Raw genomic sequence first — 26,599 nt, forward strand, 5'->3', positions numbered from 1 at the left:
GAACGTTTCTTCATTCCCACTGGTAGCACCTCACCATGACGTTAGCTGTCAATGCAACACCATGGCAAATTCACCTTGTGCACTTTGCTAGCCCGTGCAAACAGAAACATTTGGGAAGTCTACATTTTCAGGTTGGTGTTACGGGTTCATAAATCAACACAGGCATGGTGGGCTTGATTCCACATTGACCTTTGATCCCTGGATGATAGTCAAATCAACACGTTTGAACTAAAGGTTATGAGACAAGAACTCTTTCCAGCGTTGGTCTGCTTTCATACAGCACAGAGCAGCCATATCCTGCCCCGCCCTTCCTTGCTACTAGCACCACATGGCTTTCACATCAGCTCTCCTCTCGCCTCTTCCTCTCCTCTCGCCTCTCCTCCTTCAGCTTCCTCTCCTGTGTTTGTTTGTCCTCCGTTCAGGTCCCAGGTGTTTTCCTCCCCTGGCTCAGGATCTGCGTTCTGTGGCGGAAAGAGTTGGTCATCCGACTCTGACTCAGGTCCCAGTGGTTTCCCTCCCTCTCCCTCGCTCCTCTTCTCCTCCTTTTACCGCCGTGGTCCTACACCTCCCGACCCCGGGAACCACGCTCCCGGCTCCCTCCCTCTTTCTCCGGCATCCAACAATAACACAACAAACTCCACTTCCTGTCTGAACGGGGAACAATAGTAGGATAGCTTTGATGGCGTGCGGTAGGTTGTTGCACTGTAGGTGCTGGCTTATCAACACTGAAATCACAACCTGAGTCATAGATCTGGAGTCAAACTGAATCTTGGTTGTTCTTTAAGTTCTTAATATCCTTGAAATAAATCGTTTTCTTTTCATACGGTGTGGTCCTTTTACTGTAGCCGACACTTACAGTATATTCAGTCAACGCGTATATTCCGTATACAAGGGATGAAACCCACGACTGACCCAACAAACTGTGCCCTAACAACAGCTGTACAGATTAGTTGTGTATGTGTTGTGAGACAAACCCCAGCGAAGTGGAAAGAGGTGTATGTGTTATGACACAGACAGCAGCTGGACAGGTGCTGCAGAGGGCACAGGTAGTCATCAGTAAATGCATCAGGAGACTACTGTGTAAAACACTGAATACAGCATCAGCTCTCTCCCTCTTCCATATGGTGCACACAGTCCCCTGCCTCCAGCCTTCAGTCCCACTAGCACAAAGAGCCTGGACATTACCTCTCCTGGACTTTACCTAATAAAACAGCTATGTATGTCTGAAATGGCACCCTATTCCCTATATAGTGCACCACTTTTGTACAGAGCCCTATGGGCCGTGATAAAAAGTAGTGCACTATATAGGGAACCGGGTGCCATTTCGGCCGCAGCTCCTGGACAGTCAGCGGACTGAGTTCACTCACAGAGCCTCTCTGATGTGTTAGTCATAAACATCTTTCCTTCCCTCCCTCTCTCTCTCTCTCTCCCTCCTCTGTCTCATTCTCTCCATCTATCAATGCCTTCATTTATTCGATTAGGCCCGAGTCCTCCCGGGGTCATCCTTGTGTTAGGATTCAGTTGCCCGTGGCAACAGTTTGATCATCACGCCTCCACACCAAGTCCCTGTCCCTTTTGTCCACACATACAGCGGACGGACGGAGGGCGTGGTGGTTCCGAGGGGTGTGTGGGAAGGTTAGAGAGGAAGGCGATGACTCATGCCACATTCCACCCTGCGGGGCACAACAGCACCCCCTGTTGATGGGCAGGGGAAACCCCGTGGCGTGGGTGTATTGTCTCTAGAGAGTGGAGTGCAGACATGACATCACATAACAGGATCTCTCCCACTCACCTCTTTGGTTTATGTGGAGGAGGGTGGGGCGGGGGTCGGGGCACAGGTGGATACTAGATTGTTGTTCTATTTTTCCACTATGCCCATGGCGATAAGCTACAGTTACTCGATCAATGCCCTCCATTGTTTCATTTCATGAGTATTTAGCGGGATTAACAGTGCACAGCATTGATGGATATACACTGTATAATACTCTGACAGACGGTACACATTGAGGAGTGCGAGGCCACTACTGTAGACAATCGCCTTTGAAATCAGACTCGTTAAACAACCTGCTGTGCTGTGATGCGGCCGCATCTCTTGACGACGTCATAATCATGATTGAATGACTATTATCCTTTTCATGTGTTACTATGTGTTGCTATTTGTTCCTATGCGCCCACTTGTTGTTTTCTTATTTTTTGCCATGCGTAACACGTCTGTTAGGCAATGACGTCATCCCTCAGCACCACCGTCTGGGTCCTCGTACAGGAAGCAGAGTGTTTACTGAGTTGTGAGAACGACGGGTCGTCTTGTCAAAAGGTAGACCTCCGGTCTCGTCTGGAACACGTGTTAAGTGAGTGTGAGTGCCCTCTCTGCCTTCACACTAGCCCTGTCCTGTGTTCCCTTAAACACACACACACACACACATCCACACGCATGTGCACACACACACACGAACGCAGGCCAGCACGCACGCGCTTACACACACACACACACACCAAGACACACTCGCGACACGGCAGGGAGAGGAAACTGCAACACAATGATAAGGTCTCAGAACACAATGGGTCCAGCAGAGCTCACACAGAGCCAGGACCAGTTTAGCTCTGAAAGGTCAACAAACCTCTCCAGGCTTTCATTCGGTTCCCGCCGTTCTTATGGTCAGCGTTGTAATGACTACTCTGATGGTCTTTATTTTGCAAAATGTGGAACCATCCGGAAATACCGATGAAATATGAAATTGCAGGCCAGAAAAAAAAGAGAATGGCGAATGTGTTTGACGTCAAGCTTCCCATGGCCTGGGAGTTTTTCAGCTCTGTGGCTAACAGCCCTTAGTCCTTTTGTCTTTGTCTGGGCAGCTAATGGAACAATGCCCATCACTGGACAATGCGTGGGGCAGTGATGGAGGTTTGGGTTGTGTTCTGTGGGTTTTCCAGTATTCAGACTGAATACAGCACAGTAGAATGTCTCGTGTGGAGATGCTGAATGTCAGGAGAAGGTAATGAATTGTGTCCATATTTCCCCCTCAGATGTTTTAGAGTAGCGACAGTTTAGTACAAAATCCCACTTTTTTTCCCCCAAGGCTTATTTAAAGATACTATATTGAGCGTTTCCCTCCGGTGGTGATCTTGAGCCGAAAATGGGCGCCGAAATAGAGACAAACGTTGACTACGGAGTGAAACTTTCCCTTTAGGTTAGTCATGAATCACCCTATAGACAGAACACAGAGACAGGACCCGTCTTAACTTCAGAAAAGACCGGATCAAGAAAGACAGCATTTCTTCCCAACAACAGTGGCTATGTAGCAGCATCTGTCTGATCTATCCTCAAAGGAGAGGGGAGCAGGAGCAGGTCAGCCCACCCAAATGTCATCCCCGGCTGTTGCATAAGCCAGCACTGTGTTCTATTCTCCAGTATGACACCTATACCACGAACATTCTCCATCCGGGAACACTCCCAACGCGGCGGAAAGGTCCCGGTCACGACCGATGGCATCATGCAAAGGTTAGCATGGAGAGATGATGACTTTGGGTGCATTTTTTGGACGCTGTTTACCCGCCTGATGTCACGTCTGTGATTCATGAATGATGTTTTATCCGCAGTGACTGGATTGCACTCATTTATCAATACCATTATACGTGTTAAACTTGAACCTGAACCGTATGGACATAAGGCCATTGTTGACCCTTACATCTCAATCATCAGTTATCTGTAATTAATAAATCCTTTCTGGACTACCCATCCCGGATCCGGGATCATTCTCATCAGAAACGCTGACTAGCATAGCCTAGCCTAGCGCCACAGGGATATAGGACACCTGCAATAGAATTTGTAAAACTACCCTCCATGTTAGTTTGAAACGTTCCAGGTCCATGAAGACGGTATCCTTTAGAACGGCTGCAATTTCATACTGCACACAAAGGCAGTGTGCAGTGCATCACAATAAAAACGTCAGAAGAACAAATATAACCCCAACTATAACTGTTGGTTATCGTTTCGTTTCTTTAAAGTAACCGTTTGATGAGCTTCGGAAAACGACGGATCCTAGACTCTCACTCCTGCTGCTACTGGGAGGCTGGCACTCAGAGAAACCCGACCTAAAGGCAGAGACGCTCATTCTTGGAGCCTCTTTAGTTGTAATTACATGGTGAGAAGACGACAACAATGACACATCGCCAGAGAAATTAAGGAAGAACCGTGGAGGAGATAAAGTGTTAGCTCCACTCTTTCTCATCTCTACTCTATCCTTCTTTCTCTCGTTGTCTTTCTCTCTCTCACACACTCACTCACACACTCTCAAATGTCCGTCTCACCAAGTATCTCATCTAGATCAAACGACTGTCGTTGCGTGAGCGACTGTGAGGTGTGGAATTCAGCCTCGGTTTGACTGTCAGCTTGTCACAACAGAGCTAAATCAAGACCGAGACGGAGAGAGGGCTGATTTGACGAAATGAGAAGACAAGGAGAACATATGCTCGGGAGAAACTGATGCAGTACGTTAGCTGACCAGAGCAAAGACGATAGCCACTGGGCACGTCAATTCAATGTCTATTGCACTGTGGTTCAATGTCATTTCATTGAAATGACCTGGAAACAACGTTGATTCAACGTGTGTTTGAGATACACAAAGTGTGCATGAAGGTTTGCACAGAATTATAGGATTTTCATTGCTAATTGATAGGTTAAATTGTCGATGTTTCTTAATCCTGGTCCTTTATTTTTCTCCCGGCACTACCCACTTGATTCCACTAATCAAAGGTTGGATGATGAGTTGATTAGTGGAATCAGGTGTGTAGTACTAAGGCAAAAACTAAAATGTGTACCCATTTGGGTCCCCACCACCAGGACTAACAAACTGAGTTAAAAACTTCCCCAGGTATTGGAAAGATTTGTCGATCTATTTACGCCTGCAGAATATCTGTGCCTCTCAAAGCCGCACATTGGGAGTGGGTTGTGGGATGACAAGGAGAGGGGACAGAAGGCAGAGAGATGGATGGGAGAGGTTTGTCCAAATAGCAAGGTTGGCAAGAAGACAAGGCAGTGAAGGAGTGAATGACACAGGTCGTGGACTTCAATACAGGACTCAGGGATGGACATGTGAATAGCAGTGTAGGAGAAGAGAGTCAGGCCAATGTAAAGGAACAAGCACACTCATTGTCTCTCCATTACTCTCGCCTTCCACTCTCCTCCTAATGCGTCAGTGTGCCCCGTGTGTGTGTGTTTGTGTGTGTATCTATGTGTTAAAACACACTACAAGAAGGGGGAAGTTCTGCATTGTCTAAGTTCTCCATTCAGTCAGCTCTCCACCACCATCATCAGGCTACCCCCTTTCCCCGCACTCCCTGTCTAGTGCATATTAACAATAGTCTATTCTGTGGCATCTCGTGCAAGAAGGGACACACCCAACCCAAGGCCGGGCTGCAGGGAGAGAAATTTGGGAGGTTTCCAGTCATCAGGGACAGTGGCTTGATTCTCATCTGGGATCGTGGACAGGGGGGGGGGGGGGGGGGGGGTCTGTCTTAACTGTCCCATGCTAATTGTCATGGTATGTGAGTGAGTGAGTGAGTGAGTGAGTGAGTGAGTGAGTGAGTGAGTGAGTGAGTGAGTGAGTGAGTGAGTGAGTGAGTGAGTGAGTGAGTGAGTGAGTGAGTGAGTGAGTGAGTGAGTCAGTCAGTCAGTCAGTCAGTCAGTCAGTCAGTCAGTCAGTCAGTCAGTCAGTCAGACAGACAGACAGACAGACAGACAGACAGACAGACAGACAGACAGACAGACAGACAGACAGACAGACAGACAGACAGACAGACAGACAGAATGAGTGTGTGTGTGTGTGTGTCATTGTTATGTTTCAGTCTGTTCATATCAGCCCAGTACATCTTATAGCATGGGGCATTTTTGTCTACTCTGGGTTATTGTCTTACTGTGAAGTGACTTGGTCTCTCTCTCTCTCGCACTCAATACCTCCCTTTCTCTGTTTTTGTACATTTCATGGGTCCCCGTGTCCAGCAGCTAGTGCCGATTGGGCCGCTGACCCAAAAAAGTCCCCACCCGCGTTACATAGAATCACAATGCACCCCATTACAGTGGGGGACAGACCAGACAGAAGGTCACTCATTCGCCCTCATGCTCCGACACGACAATCTCCCTCCCTAACTGCACAGCCCACTGTCTTTTGAGCCAGACTTCCTCCATTGTCACATACACAAATATACCGTTTCTGAGTGGCTGGGTCTGCACACTAGTGCAATTATATAATTATGTGATTGTCGCGCGCGGGGGGGAAGAAAGAGACGAGGGCTTTTGTGTGCCGGTGGATGGAATGTGGTGCGCTTGGCATTTTTCTGCAAAGGGCAGCTTTCTGGAACCTTGTGCCAAGGAGAGGAGGGTGAGATCACAGCTGGTGGTGCCCACTCTGTATCTCTCTCTCTCTCTTACTCTTTTACTCTCCAACTCCCCCCCCATTCCCTTTTCTCTCTCCTTCTCTCTTTATATATACAATAAATCCCTCTATCTGTCCCGGAGAAATCCAGGTTCGTGCCGCTGCTCTTGGACAGACGAGGCCTTTCGCTGGGTCTTGAACAGGATTTTGGGAATCAGAAGATAAGGGTTAGGGCACACTGTGAGACCATGGTCCGAGGGCCTGGGGCGAGTGCTCTGTTCTGCGATAGTGGAGCAGAGCTATTGTTGCTGGTCAAGAGCTGTTAGTGGGATAAGAACAATTTGAGCCGAGGCAGGTGTTTATTGAGATCACAGTAGGCTGCAGCACGGCGTCCTTTTGAATCAAAGTCAAGACTAACAAATCAGGCGTTTCGTCAACCGTTCTCTTTTACTGGAAGAGAATGTCTCACTCTCAACCGTTAAAAGATGTAAATCAATGACCTCTCTGTATTTGACTCTCATTTTTTTTTAAATTAGGTTTATTTGCTTTATCAGGGGCCTCCTTTGCCATTTAATGAAAACACCTGGACTAGTTTAGGAATTCCTCCTCATTAGATGCACCGTACGCAATTTCAATCCCATCTAGTGAAGATATTTAGTCATCTATGATACTTAATCCAAGTTATGTTCCCACTCCACTTACAATGTTTCACAGTATTAGGCCTGCATTGCTCCAATGTCTTACTGAGAACACTATAAAACAAAAAACTAAGTTTGAAACGAAACCAAAAAAAACGGGTACTTGGGGAAAATTCCCATAGAATTCCAGCATGTCTGATCCCCTCGCCTCTCGTCAAAGGCCCCCTCTAGAGATCACACAGCGCGGAGTATGTGAAAGAATGCTAAGGGGACGGGGGAAAAGGAGCTAGGGGGCTTGAGATTCCCATCTAAAACCCATTACTCCGTACTAAAACGGGCGCCACAGATATTTTATAGCGGCAGTAAAATTTATGAAATACAAAGAAGTAGAATCAAAGGTAATTTAATATCAACATCTTGTCCATACAGACTGAATTGGATAAAAGTTGAGATGAGCCAAGGACCCCTCCCTTCACTATGGCTGGCCCTATAAGCAGCCAAGTTCCTCAGTTCATCTTAAAATACCCCTAACAAATTGTTGTGAATGCAAAATGTCTGGCCCGATCAGGGGTATCTTCCAAAATGTTTTGGCATGTCACCAGAACGACATTTTCCCATCAGTATGATAATGCGATGTAGCTCCATGTTGCTCCATAGTGTCTCCGGTGGCCATGTCTGTTCCTACATGTCCATGTCTGTTCCTACACAGAGAACATCTATGGAGTGGAGTAGAAGGCCCCAAACTAACATTAGACAAGCCTAAAATCACGAGAGCATTTGAAGGGGACAGGCGCAAATCTTTCTCACAATTAAAAACGTTGTGTTTTCTTAGCTGTTTGAAATAGCTCACAGAATATATTGTACCCACAGAAGTAAGCTGTGTGGCATAGTCGGGGTATAAAGGGCATGGGAGATAAGACCGCAACTGAGTGTTGTATTAACCTTTGAATGTTTTTAATACCTGATGTAAACGCAACATTCTGCATTTCTACATTATGACAAAATTGCTGCTAAAGAAAATGTGACATTTATATAACAGTGACATTCACATGATATCATTGTGAACTTTTCCTTTCCTGCTGGCTCAAGCCTCCCTCCAGTCGCCCTCCATCCTCTCTCTCTCTCTCTCTCTCTCTCATTCATTGTTAGCCAGCTGACAGGTGGAGAGATAGACAAAGGCCAGACTTTTCCTGATATGGTGACAAAATGCTACTGCCAAGTGTTCAATTCACACGTAACACACCATTAGATAAACACACTACTACTCCATAAATAAGGTTGCAAAACATGGCAAAACTACCCAGTCTGTAAGACATATATTGAATATATTTAATGAATTTACTTTTGTTTTGTGATTAAAAGATATGTTGTATACCGTAAAGGCTAAAAAGTATTCAGGATGCTGAAATGAGTATAGGTCAGTAGACGGATGGGGCAACCATGTGGTAGAATTAACTAAAGACAGTCCAGCACCTCTAGGTCATCCTCACCCTGCAACATTCTGACAACATAATTAAATAGACCCCGTCTTTCAAATGTAATTCGTAAAAATCCAAATAACTTCACAGACTTTCCTTGTAAAGGGTTTGAACACTGTTTCCCATGCTTGTTCAATGAAACATAAACAATTGATGAACATGCACCTGTGGAATGGTCGTTAAGACTCTAACAGCGTACAGAAGGTAGGCAATTAAGGTCACAGTTATGAAAACTTAGGACACTAAAGAGGCCTTTCTACTGATGCCCAGGGTTCCTGCTCATCTGCGTGAACTTGCCTTAGGCATGCTGCAAGGAGGCATGAGGACTGCAGATGATAGCGCTACAGGGAAACAGGACAGACAGCTGATCATCCTCGCAGTGGCAGACCACGTGTAACAACACCTGCACAGGATCGGTACATCTGAACATCACACCTGCAGGACAGGTACAGGATGGCAACAACAACTTCCTGAGTTACACCAGGAACGCACAATCACTCCCTCAGTGCACAGACTGTCCGCAATAGGCTGAGAGAGGCTGGACTGAGGGCTTGTAGGCCTGTTGTAAGGCAGGTCCTCACCAGACATCACCGGCAACAACGTCACCTATGGGCACAAACCCACCATCGCTGGACCAGAGAGGACTGGCAAAAAGTGTTCTTCACTGACGAGTCGCGGATTTATCTCACCAGGGGTGATGGTCGGATTTGCGTTTATCGTCGAATGATTGAGCGTTACACCGAGGCATGTACTCTGGTGCAGGATCGATTTGGAGGTGGAGGGTCCGTCATGGTTTGGGGCGGTGTGTCACAGCATCATCGGACTGAGCTTGTTGTCATTGCAGGCAATCTCAATGCTGTGTGTTACAGTGAAGACATCCTCCTCCCTCATGCGGTACCCTTCCTGCAGGCTCATCCTGACATGACCCTCAAACATGACAATGCCACCAGCCATACTGCTTGTTCTGTGCGTGATTTCCTGCAAGACAGGAATGTCAGTGTTCTGCCATGGCCAGCGAAGAGCCAAGATCTCAATCCATTTGAGCACGTCTGGGACCTGTTGGATCAGAGGGTGAGGGCTAGGGCCATTCCCCCCAGAAATGTCAGGGAACTTGCAGGTGCCTTGGTGGAAGTGTGGGGTAACATCTCACAGCAAGAACTGGCAAATCTGGTGCAGTCCATGAGGAGGAGATGCACTGCAGTACTTAATGCAGCTGGTGGCCACACCAGATACTGACTGTTACTTTTGATTTTGACCCCCCTTTTGTTCAGGGACACATTATTCCATTTATGTTAGTCACATGTCTGTGGAACTTGTTCAGTTTATGTCTCAGTTCTTGAATCTTGTTATACAAATATTTACACATGTTAAGTTTTCTGAAAATAAACACAGTGACGTTGTGAAACCATGTGTTTGATAACATTCCATTTATTCCATTCCAGCCATTACTATGGGCCCGTCCTCCCCGATTAAGGTGCCACCGGCCGCCTGCGATTCCGATGAGACCGTTGGTGCTCTGGGTCTCGCTGAGACCTTGCTTCTGCACAGTGAGCTGGTGACAGTCGATGTGACGGAACTCAGACCAAAAACAGGTCAAACAGGCCAAAGAAGGACATGACCAGAGCCCACTCAGAAATGGCCACTTCCAAAGCGGAAGCGCAAATGAGAGAGTATGCCTATAGACACTAAGGAGGGAAAGGACAGTCAAGGAAAATACATTGGTTTCCGCGCAGACAGTACAGCTACATGATCTTCCTCATTCTGTAGAGACAGACTCTGATTTGATGGTTCTGCCATGGAATCAAACACACTTCACCATACAACATAGCTAGGCAACAGCATATTTAACTCAACAAAGTAAACACTTGAGAAACCATATGGCACTCAGTCAGACTGCAAGAACAAGGGGGTCAAAAATCAAAACAAATCAAATGTTATTGGTCACGTGCGCTGAATGCAACAGGTGTAAACCTTACCGTGAAATGCTTACTTACAAGCCCTTAATTAACCAACAAAGCAGTTTTAAGAAAAATAAGAGTTAAGAAAATATTTACTAAATAAACTAAATAAAAAATAAAAGAGCAACAATAAAATAACGAGTCTATGTACAGGGGGTACCCACACTGAGTCAATGTGCGGGGACACAGGTTAGTCGAGGTAATTAAGGTAATATGTACATGTAGGTAGGGGTAAAGTGAGGGGTCAATGCAAGTAGTCCGGTTAGCCATTTGATTAGCTGTTCAGTAGTCTTATGGCTTGGGGGGAAAAGCTGTTAAGAAGCCTTTTGGACCTAGACTTGGCACTCCGGTACCGCTTGCAGTGCGGTAGCAGAGAGAACAGTCTATGACTAGGGTGGCTGGAGTCTTTGGCAATTTTTAGGGTCTTCTTCTGACACCGCCTGGTATAGAGGTCCTGGATGGCAGGAAGCTTGGCCCCAGTAATGTACTGGGCTGTTCGTACTACCCTCTGTAGCGCCTTACGGTCGGAGGCTGAGCACCTGCCATACCAGGTGGTGATGCAACCAGTCAGGATGCTCTCAATGGTGCAGCTGTAGAACTTTTTGAGGATCTCAGGACCCATGACAAATCGTTTCAGTCTCCTGAGGGAGAATAGGCGTTGTCGTGCCCTCTTCACGACTGTCTTGGTATGTTTTGACCATGATAGTTTGTTGGTGATGTGGACACCAAGGAACTTGAAGCTCTCAACCTGCTCCACCACAGCCAGATGAGAATGGGGGCATGCTCAGCCCTCCTTTTTCTGTAGTCCATGATCATCTCCTTTGTCTTGATCATGTTGAAGGAGAGGTTGTAAGCTCCTCCTTATAGGCTGTCTCATCGTTGTCAGTGATCAGGCCTACCACCGTTTTGTCGTCGGCAAACTTAACGATGGTGTGGGAGTACTGCTTGGCCACGCAACCATGGGTGAATAAGGAGTACAGGAGGGGACTAAGCACTCACCACTGAGGGGCCTCGGTGTTGAGGATCAGCGTGGCAGATGTGTTGTTGCCTACCCTGGGGGCGGCCGATCAGGAAGTCCAAGATCCAGTTGCAGAGGGAGGTGTTTAGTCCCAGGGTCCTTAGCTTAGTGATGAGCTTTGAGGGCACTATGGTGTTGGATGCTGAGAAGTAGTCAATGAACAGCATTCTCACATAGGTGTTATTTTTGTCTAGGTGGGAAAGGTCAGTGTGGAGTGCAATCGAGATTGCGTAATCTGTGGATCTGTTGGGGGCAGTATGCAAATTGGAGTGGGTCTAGGGTTTCGGGGATGATGGTGTTGATGTGAGCCATGTCCAGCCTTTCACAGCAATTCATGACTACAGATGTGAGTGCTACAGGTTGGTAGATATTTAGGCAGGTTACCTTGGCGTTCTTGGGCAAAGGGACTATTGTGGTCTGCTTAAAACATGTAGGTATTACAGACTGGGCCGGGGGTGGGGGGGGGGGAGACACAGACAGACAGAAACAGACAGACAGACAGACACAGACAGACAGACAGAGAGAGGATAGAAGAGAGAAGGCTGTCGCATGCCAAAGACAGAAAATAATGCTGAGTACAGTGGTTTGAACTAACCTCGAAAGTGCTGAATAAATCCACTCAGCCAAGACAGCACAGATGTTGCAGACCTGGGAAAAGATACAGCTCTGTGGATCATAGGTGCCACATTCACTGGAAGACAAATTCACATTTCAATTCTCTACAGATACTGAGAAAGCATTAGGAGCACACTGTACATTACACTGCAGTGGGAGAACTGAGGAAATAGTAGTTGCATCTGTTAGGGAAAATACTGCAGCAGTTTAACTGGTGTGTGGTGGTGCCGATCCAAGATGCTGATTGAACAAGATGACTTAATTCACCAATTGTCCAAAACGTCCAACCAAAATGTAACTTCTGCTGTATCCCAACCCTTCCAAAACACAGACATACGTATACAGGTTGGAGCAGGGGGCTGCCACACTGGGCGCCTATGGAACAGTTGTTGTGGGGGGTTACGTGCCTTGCTCAAGTGCACAACGGCAGGCAATGTCATCTAGGATTCGATAGTAGCAACCCTCCGGTTTCCAGCTCACTTCCCATCAGACCTGGATTCAAACTGGCAACCATCCGGTTGCTGGCACGCCTCTCTAATCGCTAGGCTACCTGTCGCACTGGCGATTTAATAACTTCCCAGCCATCATTTAATTTCATGATGACACACAGCGCCAAACGACCGCAAAAGTTTGTTCTATCTGAGGAATCACTACTTGGTAACAAGAGAAAAAATATAAGTATTGCCATTGGACTTTTCCTCTCTATGCTCAATCATAGAATTCCTAAACGTAATCTCCACTTCAGTTGGATATATGTGTGGCTCCATGATTTGCGTACTGTAGGTCCGCATTACTCTGGAATCGTTAAACCCTTCACAGTGTTGTAAAGACCGGTGTGACTCCTACCTGATGTAGTGGAATCTCTCCGTGATATTAAAAGTCTCAGCGATACCTGGCAAGAACAAGAACTGTGTTTAGTATTTCAACACTTCAGTGAAACTGAAACCCTTTTCAGAACACACCGTGGAGTTTGACACTAACAAAATTGAGCTATTCAGTTAATGTGTTTTGTTTCTCGCGCTCAGAAAATACGTTTTCTGTGTCTGTTACTTGCACCAATAGTACTTTTTTTAATTATAGACACCATTTCATTGTACATCAGCTTGAGGTCTCAGTGACCACAGCAAACCAGCCGGTCAGATACTCGCACCATCCATACGCCCACAGTGCCAAACACCGCCAAGCTGATCGGAAGTAGCGCACAGGACCACCTTATGATCCATGTAGGTCACCTGGGATAGATGAAACTAGACACCACGGGGCCATTAAATGATCCTCTTTGCTCTTCTAATGATTATCTAATCACATATAGACACAAGCTATGGACTAAATATGTCGTATGTTCTCTACTCTGTTTTGGAACACAGAGATGCAGTATAATGTACTTTAAAAGTTCAAAATTGTAAGCTGAAAGATATTTGCCACTCAGTTGGTATGATTCTGTACGTAAATGTGAAACTCCATTTAGTATGATATATTTAGGTTCCATTTTTAAATTAGGTTCCATTATTAATGGAAAAAAGCTAGTACAATATCATCCGAATTATAGGAGCCATAATATCATATATCTTACCCGGTCGTACAATAGCATACCAATTGGGGATGATTTCTGTACTTTGAAAGTTAAAGATCTTGAAAATGTGATTGCAGACAAGCAAAACATTATGGGAATATGTCTACAATGAACTAATGAAACAAATACCAAAAGATAGTTTTTGGGTGGAGTTTTCCTTAAAGTTTTGAATAAGGGTTAGGGGACGGGTTAACTAAAAATGTATTCGTTGTCCCCTACTCAACTCGAACACGCAACTTTTGGATTGCTAGAAGGTCATGGCTTACACACCCCACCCAACTGCCCAACTAACCGAACTCCCTCCTTTTGTTTCTGTCTTAGTAGGTATCATACGTCTTGGAGGTGCTAAGAAATACATAAAGTATGTTTCGTATGGCTCTGAGGCCAGGCTGACTTACATGGCCTGATGGTGCCACCATGTGGTAGAATGGACTAACTACAGTATAGCGCCTCTCACCCTCACCCTACAGATTCTTGTAACAGTGAAAGCAATACCATGAGACAACCTACAGAGAGAAAACATAGCAACCACCACTGCTGTAGTCAAAAGATGAACAAAGACCCGAAAAAAATCACTCTCTATTTCCCATAAACTCAACAGAAACCGAACAAAAAGTGGTTTAGCTAAGGAGAAGCCGCATCAAAGACAGTAGTATTTTATCAAAGAAAAAGAGTAGGATTTTATTCAACAATAGGTTTCAAATATGTACAGTTAAATGGAGCTTCATCAGTCAGAGCTGAATGTTCAAATGTTATGTAATTATTACATTACTGTTCCGTTGGTTGTACTATTGTACATTATGATCCCACCACTGTTGATGCTCTGAGTCTTGCTGAGGCCTTGGTTCTGCCCGGTGAGCAGGTGACAGTCGACGTGGCGGAACTCGGATGCAAAGAGGCCAAATAGGACAAAGAAGCACATGACCAGAGCCCACTCAGAAATGGACGCCATTGAGCGGTAGCCAGTATCAAAGAGTAGACCTATGGCCACTGAGGAGGAAAGGGGAGTCAAGGAGCACAATCCAAACAGGTGACAATGTCTAAAACATAGCGGTTTGTAGGGAGGACATACAGTTTTATGATATTATTTTTATGTGCAACGTTTTCACTGTACATTCAGGTAAAGAAGCATGATTTGGGATTATTTTTTTATCATTTACAATTAGCTGTGTTGACCCTGGGTCACCATTCAGCTGTGTTGATCTTGGATCGTCGAGCACTCCCCTAGTGCTCTCGCTCACTCTGATTTATCTCAGCTGATCGATCTGATGTTAAAGGATACTGGTGATGACCAAGATGGTGCAGATGCTAGAGAGGGCAGCTCTGAGAGGCCCCATCCAGCCACGGTCTGTAGAGGGCTGGACTTTGTAGGTGAGCCACACCTGCAACCAGAAGTAGGCCAGGCCCACAAAGAAGGCCAGAAAAGCCCCGAACACATGGATGCCAAACAACACGGATTGCTGAAAGAGATGGACGAGAGAGGAATGGTGGTGAGAGGGAAAGAGCCAGGCAGGATATTGTCAACCATATATGAGGGTCTGTCAATATGGCATCTTTTTAAGGGAACATGCTAGGATTGGGACGATATTGAGATTCGTATGACGATAATACTGTAGATATAGTATCCTATTGTAATCGTAAAGCAATACCCGAAAGCTGCCGAGGATGGAGATGCCCAGAGATGAGATGAAGCCCAGTACGATACTGGCGATGTTCACCTTGCTGTTCTGACCATAGTCCCTGACCTGCTGAAACCGGATCACCACAACCCACAGGACTGATAGAGATAGGTAGAGGGAGAGAGAGAGAGAGAGAGAGAGAGAGAGGGGGGGGGTGTAGAGGAGGGTAGAGTGGGGAGGATAGAAGGGAGAAGAAGGTTGAGGTGACATACAAAAGACAAGAAAGAATAATAAATTGGTATGAACCAACGTGAAAGTGCTGAATAAATTCACTTACTCAAGACAGCACAGATGTTGCAGACCTGGGAAAAGATACAGCTCTGTGGATCATAGGTGCCACATTCACTGGAAGACAAATTCACATTTGAATTATTTACACATTTGAAAATGACTTGGTAATGAAATATTGACTTTGAAACAAAGAGCCACCAGTGTATCAATGGTATTGTGCCATTGTGGGCTCAGAAACATTTCCCAGCATGTTTTGTTAGTGGTTATACCAGTTTAACTGGTCTGTGGGAGTGCCTCTATTGACATAGTCCAGATACAGAGTGGAATTCAGGGTAAACCCTTTACATTGTTGTAAAGTCCATCTTACCTGATGTAGGGGAATCTCGCTGTGATATTAACCGTCTCATTTGATACAGCGATACCAAACCTGGGAAGAACAACTGTTGTTAGCATATCAATACTTCAGTGGTTTTCTGTTTGTTATTTATTATCATCAACACCATCTCATTGTACCGTAGCATAAGACCACACTGTTATTATATCTAGACAAGTAGCTGGAGAGAGCAGACCAGTCTGTTAGATACTCACACCACCCATATTCCCACAGTGCCAAACACCGCCAAGCAGATTGGAAGGAGTGCCCAGAGCCACATTATTGTTTACTTACGTCCCCTGGGAAATATGAAACGAGACAACTGAGACACCCAGATACACTTTAGCCTCATTTCAATAAAAAAGGGACAAAGGCCCTCAACTAAGGAACTCAGGAATCCATAAAAATAAACATATCTTACCCCACGACATTTCACATGGTGACTATCCCAGAAAAAGATTTCTGCGGTGATCTTTGATGATCACCTTCCTCAGAGCCTTAGACAAGAAACTGTCAGAGGCACCTATAACCTGGTAACGGAGAGGCCCAAGAACAGTCAAACAAAACTAAGGTTAATCATTGTATGTTGAAGTGAGTATAGGCTTGATGGTGCCACCATGTGGTAGAATTGACTTAGTGCAGTACAGCGCCTCTGCATCACCATCACACAGATATTCCTGTAACAGTGAAAGCAATACCATGTGACGAACAGGTAGAGGGACGAAACATAGCATCCACCACTGCTGCAGTCGAAACATTGAGGACATATTCTACCCTTTCAACAGAAACAAAGAAATAGGCTCTAGGTGAATAGATGCTGTAGACTACTTACCCCGAGGCAAATCTTGACCTGTATTTTCTGCAATAACGCTCAGGGTTGACTGAGACATCATGTAGCATGCTGTCTTTCTAATTCAATGTGAAACAGTCAGTCTTTACCTTCAGCTCGATAGCCTGGCTAAACGGACTGACAAAACAGAGCCTGAAAAAACTGCAGCATTCTCCTTGGCGGGCAGCCAATCTGTCTGTGCCGGTGCAACCGCGGAGGACCGGGTGTGTTCAGGAGGGTGCAACGTTAAAAAACATTCAGATATAAAAGCGTTACGTAGAACAGCTATCCATATATGTCACATAGAATTAGGTGTCATGCCACGTCTATAAATTGTATTTCTATCTGCAACGTTCTTAATACTTTTACCTCTCTGAATACACCTCTGGTTGTTTGTGTGAGAGGGTAGTTCTGAAGAAAATTAAGGGCAGCACAGCTGATGACAGCCACCCCCTGCACACAGCACTCACCTAGAGCAAAGGCTTGGACACACAGTGCTATATGCCTATTTAATCAAAAACACTAATAGCACTGAAAACAGATTTGGTACAATATATATCAACAATATGGACCTTTGATGCAAAAAAATTGATTGTTTAAATGTTTGTAAAAAAAATAAATAAAAATCTGCTGTTTTACATTGCAACATTAAAAATATATATATTTTTTTTAAATTACATGTGTTTGCACTGAGAGAACAAATGTCATGTTTTTTTTTTTTTTTTTTTACATGACAGACACTGATGGAAGGCTCGATACTCTCTGTACAGTATGTTTAAAGTTACATTTTATTAAACATTAGTCAAATAAAAACACTTACAGTTACGTAAACCCTCATCAGACACATGACTTTAAAAAAAACTTTGTCGAAGTATCAAATTAAAGTTGAAATTGATTTCAATTTCCATGGCAATAATCAGTTAATTCATCTTCCTCTAGATAATCACTGTAGATATGTTTCAAGTGTTCATGTCTTGATGTGCCATTGAAATAATATCTGTTGGTACAAAAATAAAACCAAAGGGGAGAAAATCTTAGATCCGTTTGACTGAATAACAGTACAAGACAATTAGAATTGTGAAACTTTTTTTTTAATGCATTTTTTCAATACTTTCATAACATAATATTCAATAAGTAAATAAATAACAGTAATACAAAAGTTGTTTGTGCGTGTACAACAAAATGCTGGGTTGTTTGACCCAACTGCTGGGTTGCAGGCATTGGGCCACTTCGTTGGGTTGTTTTCTTTAAAAAACTGCTGGGTTAATGATGCTGGGTTATTGAGATATGACCCAGCGGGTCAGCTCAGAAGACTGGAGTCATGGCTTTGTAGGGGCGTGGCTTTCAGATAGTTATTTTTGGCCACCTGTGAGCGTAAATGTCATTCTGGTTCATGTGTTCTGTTGTATTGTTATCACATGTTACGGTTAAACACTGACACTGTTGAAGCTTTAATGAGGCTTATACAAGTATGTGAGTTCCCTAAGAGCTTATGCTAATACAAATCCCCAAATATGGGATATGTCAATGTTGGGATATGTAAATAATAATGTTATGAATGTTATATTCAAATATGTAATCTGCAAAAATATTAAAAGAAAATTGAAATTTGCAGTGTACAAACTTAACATGATTAACAGGAATGACCTTTACTCTTACAGGTGGCCAAAAAAATAATTATTTGAAAGCCACGCCCCTAATAGGCCACGCCTCATGAAAATAACCTATGGATTACATTAAAAAAAGACCCAGCTGCTGGGTAAACCCAACTGATGGTAAAAAAAACAACTAATGATGGTTAAATTAACCCATGTTTGGGTATTCACGCAAACCAACTAGCTGGGTCAAAATAACCCAGCGTGTATATGTGTGTGTGTGTGTTTTTAGATGCTAAGCGATGAACAGTGTATCAATGCATGGTCATTGTCACGGTCTCATTGGCTGTACTATGAAACATAATTCATTCTGACCACTCCGTTGGTGCTCTGTGTCTTCAGACCTTGTTTCTGCACGGTGAGCTGGTGGAAGTCGATGTGACGGAACTCGGACCCAAAGAGGCCAAAAAGGACAAAGAAGGACATGACCAAGGCCCACTCACAAACGGCCGCTCCAGATTTGTAGCTGGTAGTATGAAGTATAACCACTGGGGAGGGAAAAGCCAGGCAAGGAGCAACAACACAAGCAGATGACCTGTCAATGTCGAAACTATACAGTTTGTATACCGTCTCATTCCCAGCTAAGTGTAGTGTACCACTGTACTGCCATTCTGGTCAGGGAATATATACTATAGTCCATTGTTTATGTGTCATATTCTCACTGGTATTCAAGTTGCTATATTTTGCATAAACACTGTTAAGCATGCATCAACAGTGAGTAATAGATGTGTTTTATCTTCCTACATGAAGAGACATTCTCTGAGAACGGCGAGCGCCCCCCAGCGGTATGGTCTGTAAGGATACTGGTGATGACCAGGACGCTGCAGATGCTACAGAAGGTAGCTCGAAGAGGTCCAACCCAGTGGCGGTCTTTAAAGGGCTGGGCTTTGTAGCAGAGCCACACCTGCAGCCAGAAGTAGGCCAGGCCCACGAAGAAGGTCAAAAACGCTCCCAACAAGTGGATCCCTATCACTACAGATTGCTGAAGGAGAGGGATGAAGAGAGGGAGGGAGGGATGGGAGAGAAGATGGAACGAAGGAGATATTGTCAGCAATTGTCAAGGTTTAACAATATGTCAACTTGCTATGTGTACATGCGAGAGGCGGAGGATATTTAAGCAATAAGCCCGAGGAGGTGTGGTATATGGCCAATATACCACGACTAAGGGCTGTTCTTAAGCATGACATAGCCTTTAGCCGTGGTATATTGGCCATATACCACAAACCACCGAGGTGCCTTATTGCTATTATAAACTGGTTACCAACGTAATTAGAGCAGTAAAAGTGTAGGTTTTGTCATACCTGTGGTACACGGTCTGATATACCACGGCTGTCAGCCAATTAGCATTCAGGGCTCGAACCACCCAGTTTATAATAGGACTTGTATCACAATAATACAAAGATATTAAAATAATATTGCGATAACTAACCCTTAATCACAATAGTTAACACTGAAGCGAGATTCTAAGCGATACCTGGAAGTTTCCGATGATGGAGATGCCCACACAGGAGATGAAGCCCAGTACGATACTGGCAATGTTCACCTTGCTGTTCTGACCATAGTCCCTGACCTGCTGAAACCGGATCACCACAACCCACAGGGCTGACACACAGAGAGAGAAGGGGGTATTAAGTGTGTGTGTGTGTGTGTGTGTGTGTGTGTGTGTGTGTGTGTGTGTGCGTGCGTGCGTGCGTGCGTGCGTGCGTGTGCATCTATTCACTTACCCAGGATAGCACAGATGTTGCAGATCTGAGCAAAGATGCAGCTCTGAGGATTATAGGTGCCACATTCACTATGGAACACAAATATTCACATTTCAATTCTCTACGATTATAAACAAATAGCATCAAAATGTGTATTCGTTGATTTCGCAATACACACCTTATTGTTTCCCTCTCATACATTATGTAAAAAATGTATCTTAGTTTTTGCTTCAAATCATCCTAAAGTATCTAAAAGATGAGTGTGTAACTCAATGAAGTTGCTTATAGATGATTTGGACATGAGGCGCAAAAAAGCTAATATAAGTACCATTGACTTGCAAACCAGTAAACACAACCAAAGCATGGATTGCTGTCATTTTTTAAATGTAACCTTTTTTTAACTAGGCGAGTCAGTTAAGAACAAATTCTTATTTACAATGACGGCCTTTCCCCCGGCCGACGCTGGGCCAATTGTGCGCCGCCCTATGGGACTCCCAATCACGGCCGGATGTGATACAGCCTGGATTCAAACCAGGGACTGCAGTGACGCCTCTTGCACTGAGATGCAGTTCCTTAGACCGCTGCGCCACTCTGGAGTCATACATTGTCCATAGACTGCTTACAGGGTAAGGAAACCAATGTCATTTTATAATTTGGATGAACTTTAATACTCCATGCTAGCTATCGGCATGCCGCCCCGGGTCCTCTCCAAATAGTGCCGCTGCACCATTGAGCGCTTCCTGACCAGTTGCATCTGGGCCTGGGACTGTGTATGTCTGTGTGAGTGAGTGCATGTGTGCTAACGTGTGGAGAATCAGAGCAGGTGGTCAGTCCAGTTCAAGTGTTCCACCGGAAGATGGTATCGGAGCATGAGGTCTGATACCAACGGGCTCAGAGACAGTTTCTATCCACAAGCCATCATACTGCTGAACACTTGAACTGACCACCTGCTCTGATTCTCCACACCTTAGCACACCGTGCACTCACGCACACACCCACTCATACATTCATTATGCACACACACACACATAAATTCATTCATTACACACACATCACAACTGCTGCTACCAGACTCGTATTATACTGCTCAATTTATACACGTGCACCCCTCTCCAATACACGTGTAAATATTGGACAATAAATTGTGCTTTCCTGTATTATACTTACACGGAGTGTACAAAACCTTAAGAACACTTGCTCTTTCCATGACATAGACTGACCAGGTGAAACCTATGAACCCTCATTGATGTCACCTGTTAAATCCACTTCAATCAGTGTAGATGAAAGGGAGGAGACAGGTTAAAAACGGATTTTTAAGCCTTGAGACATGGATTGTGTATATGTGCCAATGGGCAAGACCTCAAGTGCCTTTGAACGGGGTATGGTAGTAGTTACCAGGCTCACCAATTTCAGTGTGTAAAGAACTACAATGCTGCTGCTGGGTTTTTCATGCTCAACAGTTTCCTGTGTATCAATAATGGTCCCCCAAAACACATCCAGCCAACTTGACATTGCAAAGTCCATGCCCTGACGAATTGAGGCTGTTCTGTGTATGCTAAAATGTTTATTTTATTTTCTGCCATTTACGTTATGTTCGTATTCTTATATTGATTATTTATTATTGTTGTTGCATTGTCGAGAAGTAACCTGCAAGCATGTTTTTAATTGGACGATGTATACCGTGCGTGTCCCGTACATACGACTAATACAATTTGAATAATGTTATAACTTTAATATTAAAGTGATCAAATCAAATCAAAGTTTATTTGTCATGTTCGCAGAATACAACAGGTGTAGACATTACAGTGAAATGCTTACTTACAGGCTCTAACCAATAGTGCGGAGAGAAAAAAGTATGTGTGTGTGTGTGTGTGTAGGTAAGTAAAGAAATAAAACAACAGTAAAAAGACATTTGAAAATAAGAGTAGCAAGGCTATATACAGACACCGGTTAGTCAGGCTTATTGAGGTAGTATGTAGATGTGGGTATGGTTAAAGTGACTATGCATATATGATGAACAGAGAGTAGTAGTAGCGTAAAAAGAGGGGTTGGCGGGTGTGGACACAATGCAGATAGCCCGGCTAGCCAATGTGCGGGAGCACTGGTTGGTCGGGCCAATTGAGGTAGTATGTACATGAATGTATAGTCAAAGTGACTATGCATATAAGATAAACAGAGAGTAGCAGCAGTGTAAAAGAGGGGTTGGGGGGGCACACAACGCAAATAGTCCGGGTAACAATTTGGTTACCTGTTCAGGAGTCTTATGGCTTGGGGGTAAAAACTGTTGAGAAGCCTTTTTGTCCTAGACTTGGCACTCCAGTACCGTTTGCCATGCAGTGGTAGAGAGAAGAGTCTATGACTGGGGTGGCTGGGGTCTTTGACAATTTTCAGGGCCTTCCTCTGACACCGCCTGGTGTAGAAGTCCTGGATGACAGGCAGTTTTGCCCCAGTGATGTACTGGGCCGTACGCACTACCCTCTGAAGTGCCTTGTGGTCGGAGGCCGAGCAATTGCCGTACCAGGCAGTGATGCAACCGGTCAGGATGCTCTCGATGTTGCAGCTGTAGAAACTTTTGAGAATCTCAGTACCCGTGCCAAATCTTTTTTAGTTTCCTGAGGGGGAATAGGCTTTGTCGTGCCCTCTTCACAACTGTCTTGGTGTGTTTGGACCATTCTAGTTTGGTGTGTGTGGACACCAAGGAATTTGAAGCTCCTCAACCTGCTCCTTACAGCCCCGTCGATGAGAATGGGGACGTGCTCGGTGCTCCTTTTCCTGTGGTCTACAATCATCGCCTTAGTCTTGGTTACAATAGGCTGTCTCGTCGGTCGGTGATCAGGCCTACCACTGTTGTGTCGTCAGCAAACTTAATGATGGTGTTGGAGTCGTGCCAGGCCATGCAGTCGTGGGTGAACAGGGAGTACAGGAGGGGACTGAGCACGCACCCCTGGGGAGCTCCAGTGTTGAGGATCAGCGTGACAGATGTGTTGCTACCTACCCTCACCACCTGGGGGGTGGCCCGTCAGGAAGTCCAGGATCCAGTTGCAGAGGGAGGTGTTTAGTCCCAGGTTCCTTAGCTTAGTGATGAGCTTTGAGGGTACTATGGTGTTGAACGCTGAGCTGTAGTCAATGAATAGCATTCTCATATAGGTGTTCCTTTTGTCCAGGTGGGAAAGGGCAGTGTGGAGTGCAATAGAGATTGCATCATCTATGGATCTGTTTGGGCGGTATGCAAATTGGAGTGGGTCTAGGGTTTCTGGGATAATGGTGTTGATGTGAGCCATTACCAGCCTTTCAAAGCACTTCATGGCTACGGACGTGAGTGCCACGGGCCTGTAGTCATTTAGACAGGTTGCCTTTGTGTTCTTGGGCATAGGGACTATGGTTGTCTGCTTGAAGCATTTTGGTATTACAGACTCAATCAGGAACATGTTGAAAATGTCAGTGAAGACACCTGCCAGTTGGTCGGCACATGCCCGGAGCACACGTCCTGGTAATCCATCTGGTCCCGCAGCCTTGTGAATGTTGACCTGCTTAAAGGTCTTACTCACGTCGGCTACGGAGAGCGTGATCACACAGTCGTCTGGAACAGCCAATGCTTTCATGCATGCCTCAGTGTTGCTTGCCTCGAAGCGAGCAAAGAAGTGTCACTGGGCAGCTCGCGGCTGTGCTTCCCTTTGTACTCTGTAATAGTTTGCAAGCCCTGCCAAGTCACTGGTGCTTGATGCTTTAATTTTTGCTTGTAAGCAGGAATCAGGAGGATAGAGTTGTGTTCGGATTTACCAAATGGAGGGCGAGGGAGAGCTCTGTACGCATCTCTGTGTGTGGAGTACAGGTGATCTAGAATTTTTTCCCTCTGGTTGCACATTTAACATGTTGATAGAGATTTGGTAGAACTGATTTAAGTTTCCCTGCATTAAAGTCTCCGGCCACAAGGAGCACCGCCTCTGTGTGAGTGGTTTCCTGTTTGCTTATTTCCTTAAAAAGCTGGCTGAGTGCGGTCTTAGTGCCGGCTTCTGTCTGTGGTGGTAAATAAACAGCCACGAAAAGTATAGCTGAGAGTGTTGATTCCTCAATGATTCACTTTTCATTTTGATCCGTGCCATTGGGAATATTTATGGAGTACTGTGAGACATTGACTTGATTGCAAGACCAGTGTGACTCCTACCTGATGTAGGGGATTCTGTCTGTGATGTTAACAGTCTCATTCGATACAGCGATACCAAACCTGGCAAGAACAAGAACTGTAGTTAGTATTTGAATACCTCCCATTACAACATACAGTGCCTTCGGCAAGTATTCAGACCCTTTTACTTTTTCCACATTTTGTTAAGTTACAGCCTTATTCTAAAATGTATTAAATTGTTTGTTTCCGTCATCAATCTACACACAATACCCCAGAATGACAAAGCAAATACAGGATTTTAGAAATTTTTGCTAATTTATCAAAAATAGAAAATACAAATTCACATAAGTATTCAGACCCTTTACTCAGTACTTTGTTGAAGCACCTTTGGCAACGATTACAGCCTCAAGTATTCTTGGGTATGACACTACAAGCTTGTCCCAGACTTGTCCCAAAGCCACTCCCGTGTTGTCTTGGCTGTGTGCTTAGAGTTGTTGTCCTGTTGGAAGGTGAACCTTCGCTCCAGGCTGAGGTCCTGAGCGCTCTGGAGCAGGTTTTCATCAAGGACCTCTCTGTACTTTGCTCCGTTCATATTTCGCTCGATCCTGACTAGTCTCCCAGTCCCTGCCGCTGAAAAACATCCAAACAGCATGATGCTGCCACCCCCATGGTTCACCGTAGTGATGGTGCCAGGTTTTCCTCCAGAAGTGACATTTGTCATTCAGGCCAAAGAGTTCAATCTTGGTTTCATCAGACCAGAGAATCTTATTTCTCTTGGTCTGAAAGTCTAGGTGCCTATTGGCAAACTCCAAGTGGGCTGTCATGTGCCTTTTACTGAGGAGTCTGGCCACTCTACCATAAAGGCCTGATTAGTGGAGTGCTGCAGAGATGGTTGTCCTTCTGAAAGGTTCTCCCATCTCCACAGATCTGTCAGAGTGACCATCGGGTTCTTGGTCACCTCCCTGACCAAGGCACTTCTCCCCCGATTGCTCAGTTTGTCCGGACGGCCAGCTCTAGGAAAAGTCTTGGTGTTTCCAAACTTCTTCCATTTAAGAATGATGGAAGCCACTGTGTTCTTGGGGACCTTCAGTGCTGCAGAAATGTATTGGTATCCTTCCTCAGATCTGTGCTTTGACACAATCCTGTCTCGGAGCTCTACGGACAATTCCTTCGACCTCATGGCTTGGTTTTTGCTCTTACATGCACTGTCAACTGTGGGACCTTATATAGACAGGTGTGTGCCTTTCCAAATCATGTCCAATCAATTTAATTTACCACAGGTGAACTCCAATCAAGTTGTCGAAACATCTCATGGATGATCAATGGAAACAGGATGCACCTGACCTCCACTTTAGTGTCATAGCAAAGGGTCTGAATACTTAAGTAAATAAGGTATTTCTGTTTTTTATTTTTAATACATTTGCAAACATTTCTAAAAACCTGTTTTCACTTTGTCATTATGGGGTATTGTGAGTAGATTACTGAGTTTTAAAAAAACATTTATTCATTCCATTTTAGAATAAGGCTGTAACATAACAAAATGTGGAAAAAGTCAAGGGGTCTGAATACTTTTCAAAGGCACTCTATAACTTCCAGACCAAACCCTGTGGAGGGTGACTCAGAGCACAAGTGTTCTATTTTTGTTACTTGTACTGAAAGTAGGTAAACATTAACATTTTCTTCATCATCATCATCATTGCCATATCGTTGTAGCATAAGTGACCACAGTATTCTTCTGCCTATTGCTAATAAAGAAGTGGTTGAAGAGGGGAGCACACACAGACGTCATAGAAATACTTACACAACCCATATGCCCACAATGCCAAACACCGCCAAGCAGATCGGAAGCAGTGCCCAGAGCCACATAATGGTTCACTTAGGTCACCTGGAACAGACACAATTACTTCTGTGTACAGTAGTTGTGTACAGTAGTTGCTTTCAATGCCATGTAGAATCCTGACCCGGGTTTAAATACACAAGTTATGAAATACACATTTTTCTGTGTATTTGAGTACTTTCAAATAACGTGGCCAAAATCAACTACTTCTATTGGAAGTATTTGAATTTATTGTCAAATCATTTCATATAAAAAAAGATAGCAAAAAAATATAAAAAAGATACTTTGAAAATATTTTCAAATTCATTTATAATATTTAGTTGTATTTGTAAAATGTTTTAATATATGTCAATACTTTCCAAGTATACTTCCAAATACATTCCAATATTCAACTACTTTCAAATAAAAAAATACATCTGAATACTTCATTTGAAATGGATGTGAATGTAATTGAAATAACTGAAATAGTATTTGAACCCAGGTCCGGTAAAGATGAGTATCTGTTGATATCTGTTCGT

The 26,599-nt window shown here is 44.5% G+C and overlaps 2 protein-coding genes across 2 annotated transcripts; both read right to left on the reverse strand.

Annotated features, from left to right (window-relative positions):
- Window positions 1-14,306: 14,306 nt before the first annotated feature.
- On the reverse strand, window positions 14,307-17,114 carry LOC129868966 (modulator of macroautophagy TMEM150B-like). Its single transcript, XM_055943359.1, has 8 exons — window positions 16,767-17,114; window positions 16,356-16,464; window positions 16,150-16,233; window positions 15,929-15,988; window positions 15,608-15,675; window positions 15,301-15,428; window positions 14,934-15,111; window positions 14,307-14,641 (listed from the first exon to the last, which is right to left on the reverse strand). The coding sequence occupies exons 3-8, from the start codon at window positions 16,212-16,214 to the stop codon at window positions 14,415-14,417; spliced, it is 726 nt and encodes a 241-aa protein (XP_055799334.1). The 5' UTR covers window positions 16,215-16,233; window positions 16,356-16,464; window positions 16,767-17,114; the 3' UTR covers window positions 14,307-14,414.
- Window positions 17,115-17,936: 822 nt separating this feature from the next.
- On the reverse strand, window positions 17,937-26,110 carry LOC129868969 (modulator of macroautophagy TMEM150B-like). The gene is made up of 6 exons (XM_055943372.1): window positions 26,046-26,110; window positions 24,287-24,346; window positions 20,143-20,210; window positions 19,893-20,020; window positions 19,163-19,400; window positions 17,937-18,906 (listed from the first exon to the last, which is right to left on the reverse strand). The coding sequence occupies exons 1-6, from the start codon at window positions 26,108-26,110 to the stop codon at window positions 18,710-18,712; spliced, it is 756 nt and encodes a 251-aa protein (XP_055799347.1). The 3' UTR covers window positions 17,937-18,709.
- Window positions 26,111-26,599: the final 489 nt, after the last annotated feature.

This window comes from Salvelinus fontinalis, chromosome 2 (genome assembly GCF_029448725.1).
Source record: "Salvelinus fontinalis isolate EN_2023a chromosome 2, ASM2944872v1, whole genome shotgun sequence".
In the NCBI taxonomy this organism is placed as follows: domain Eukaryota; kingdom Metazoa; phylum Chordata; class Actinopteri; order Salmoniformes; family Salmonidae; genus Salvelinus; species Salvelinus fontinalis.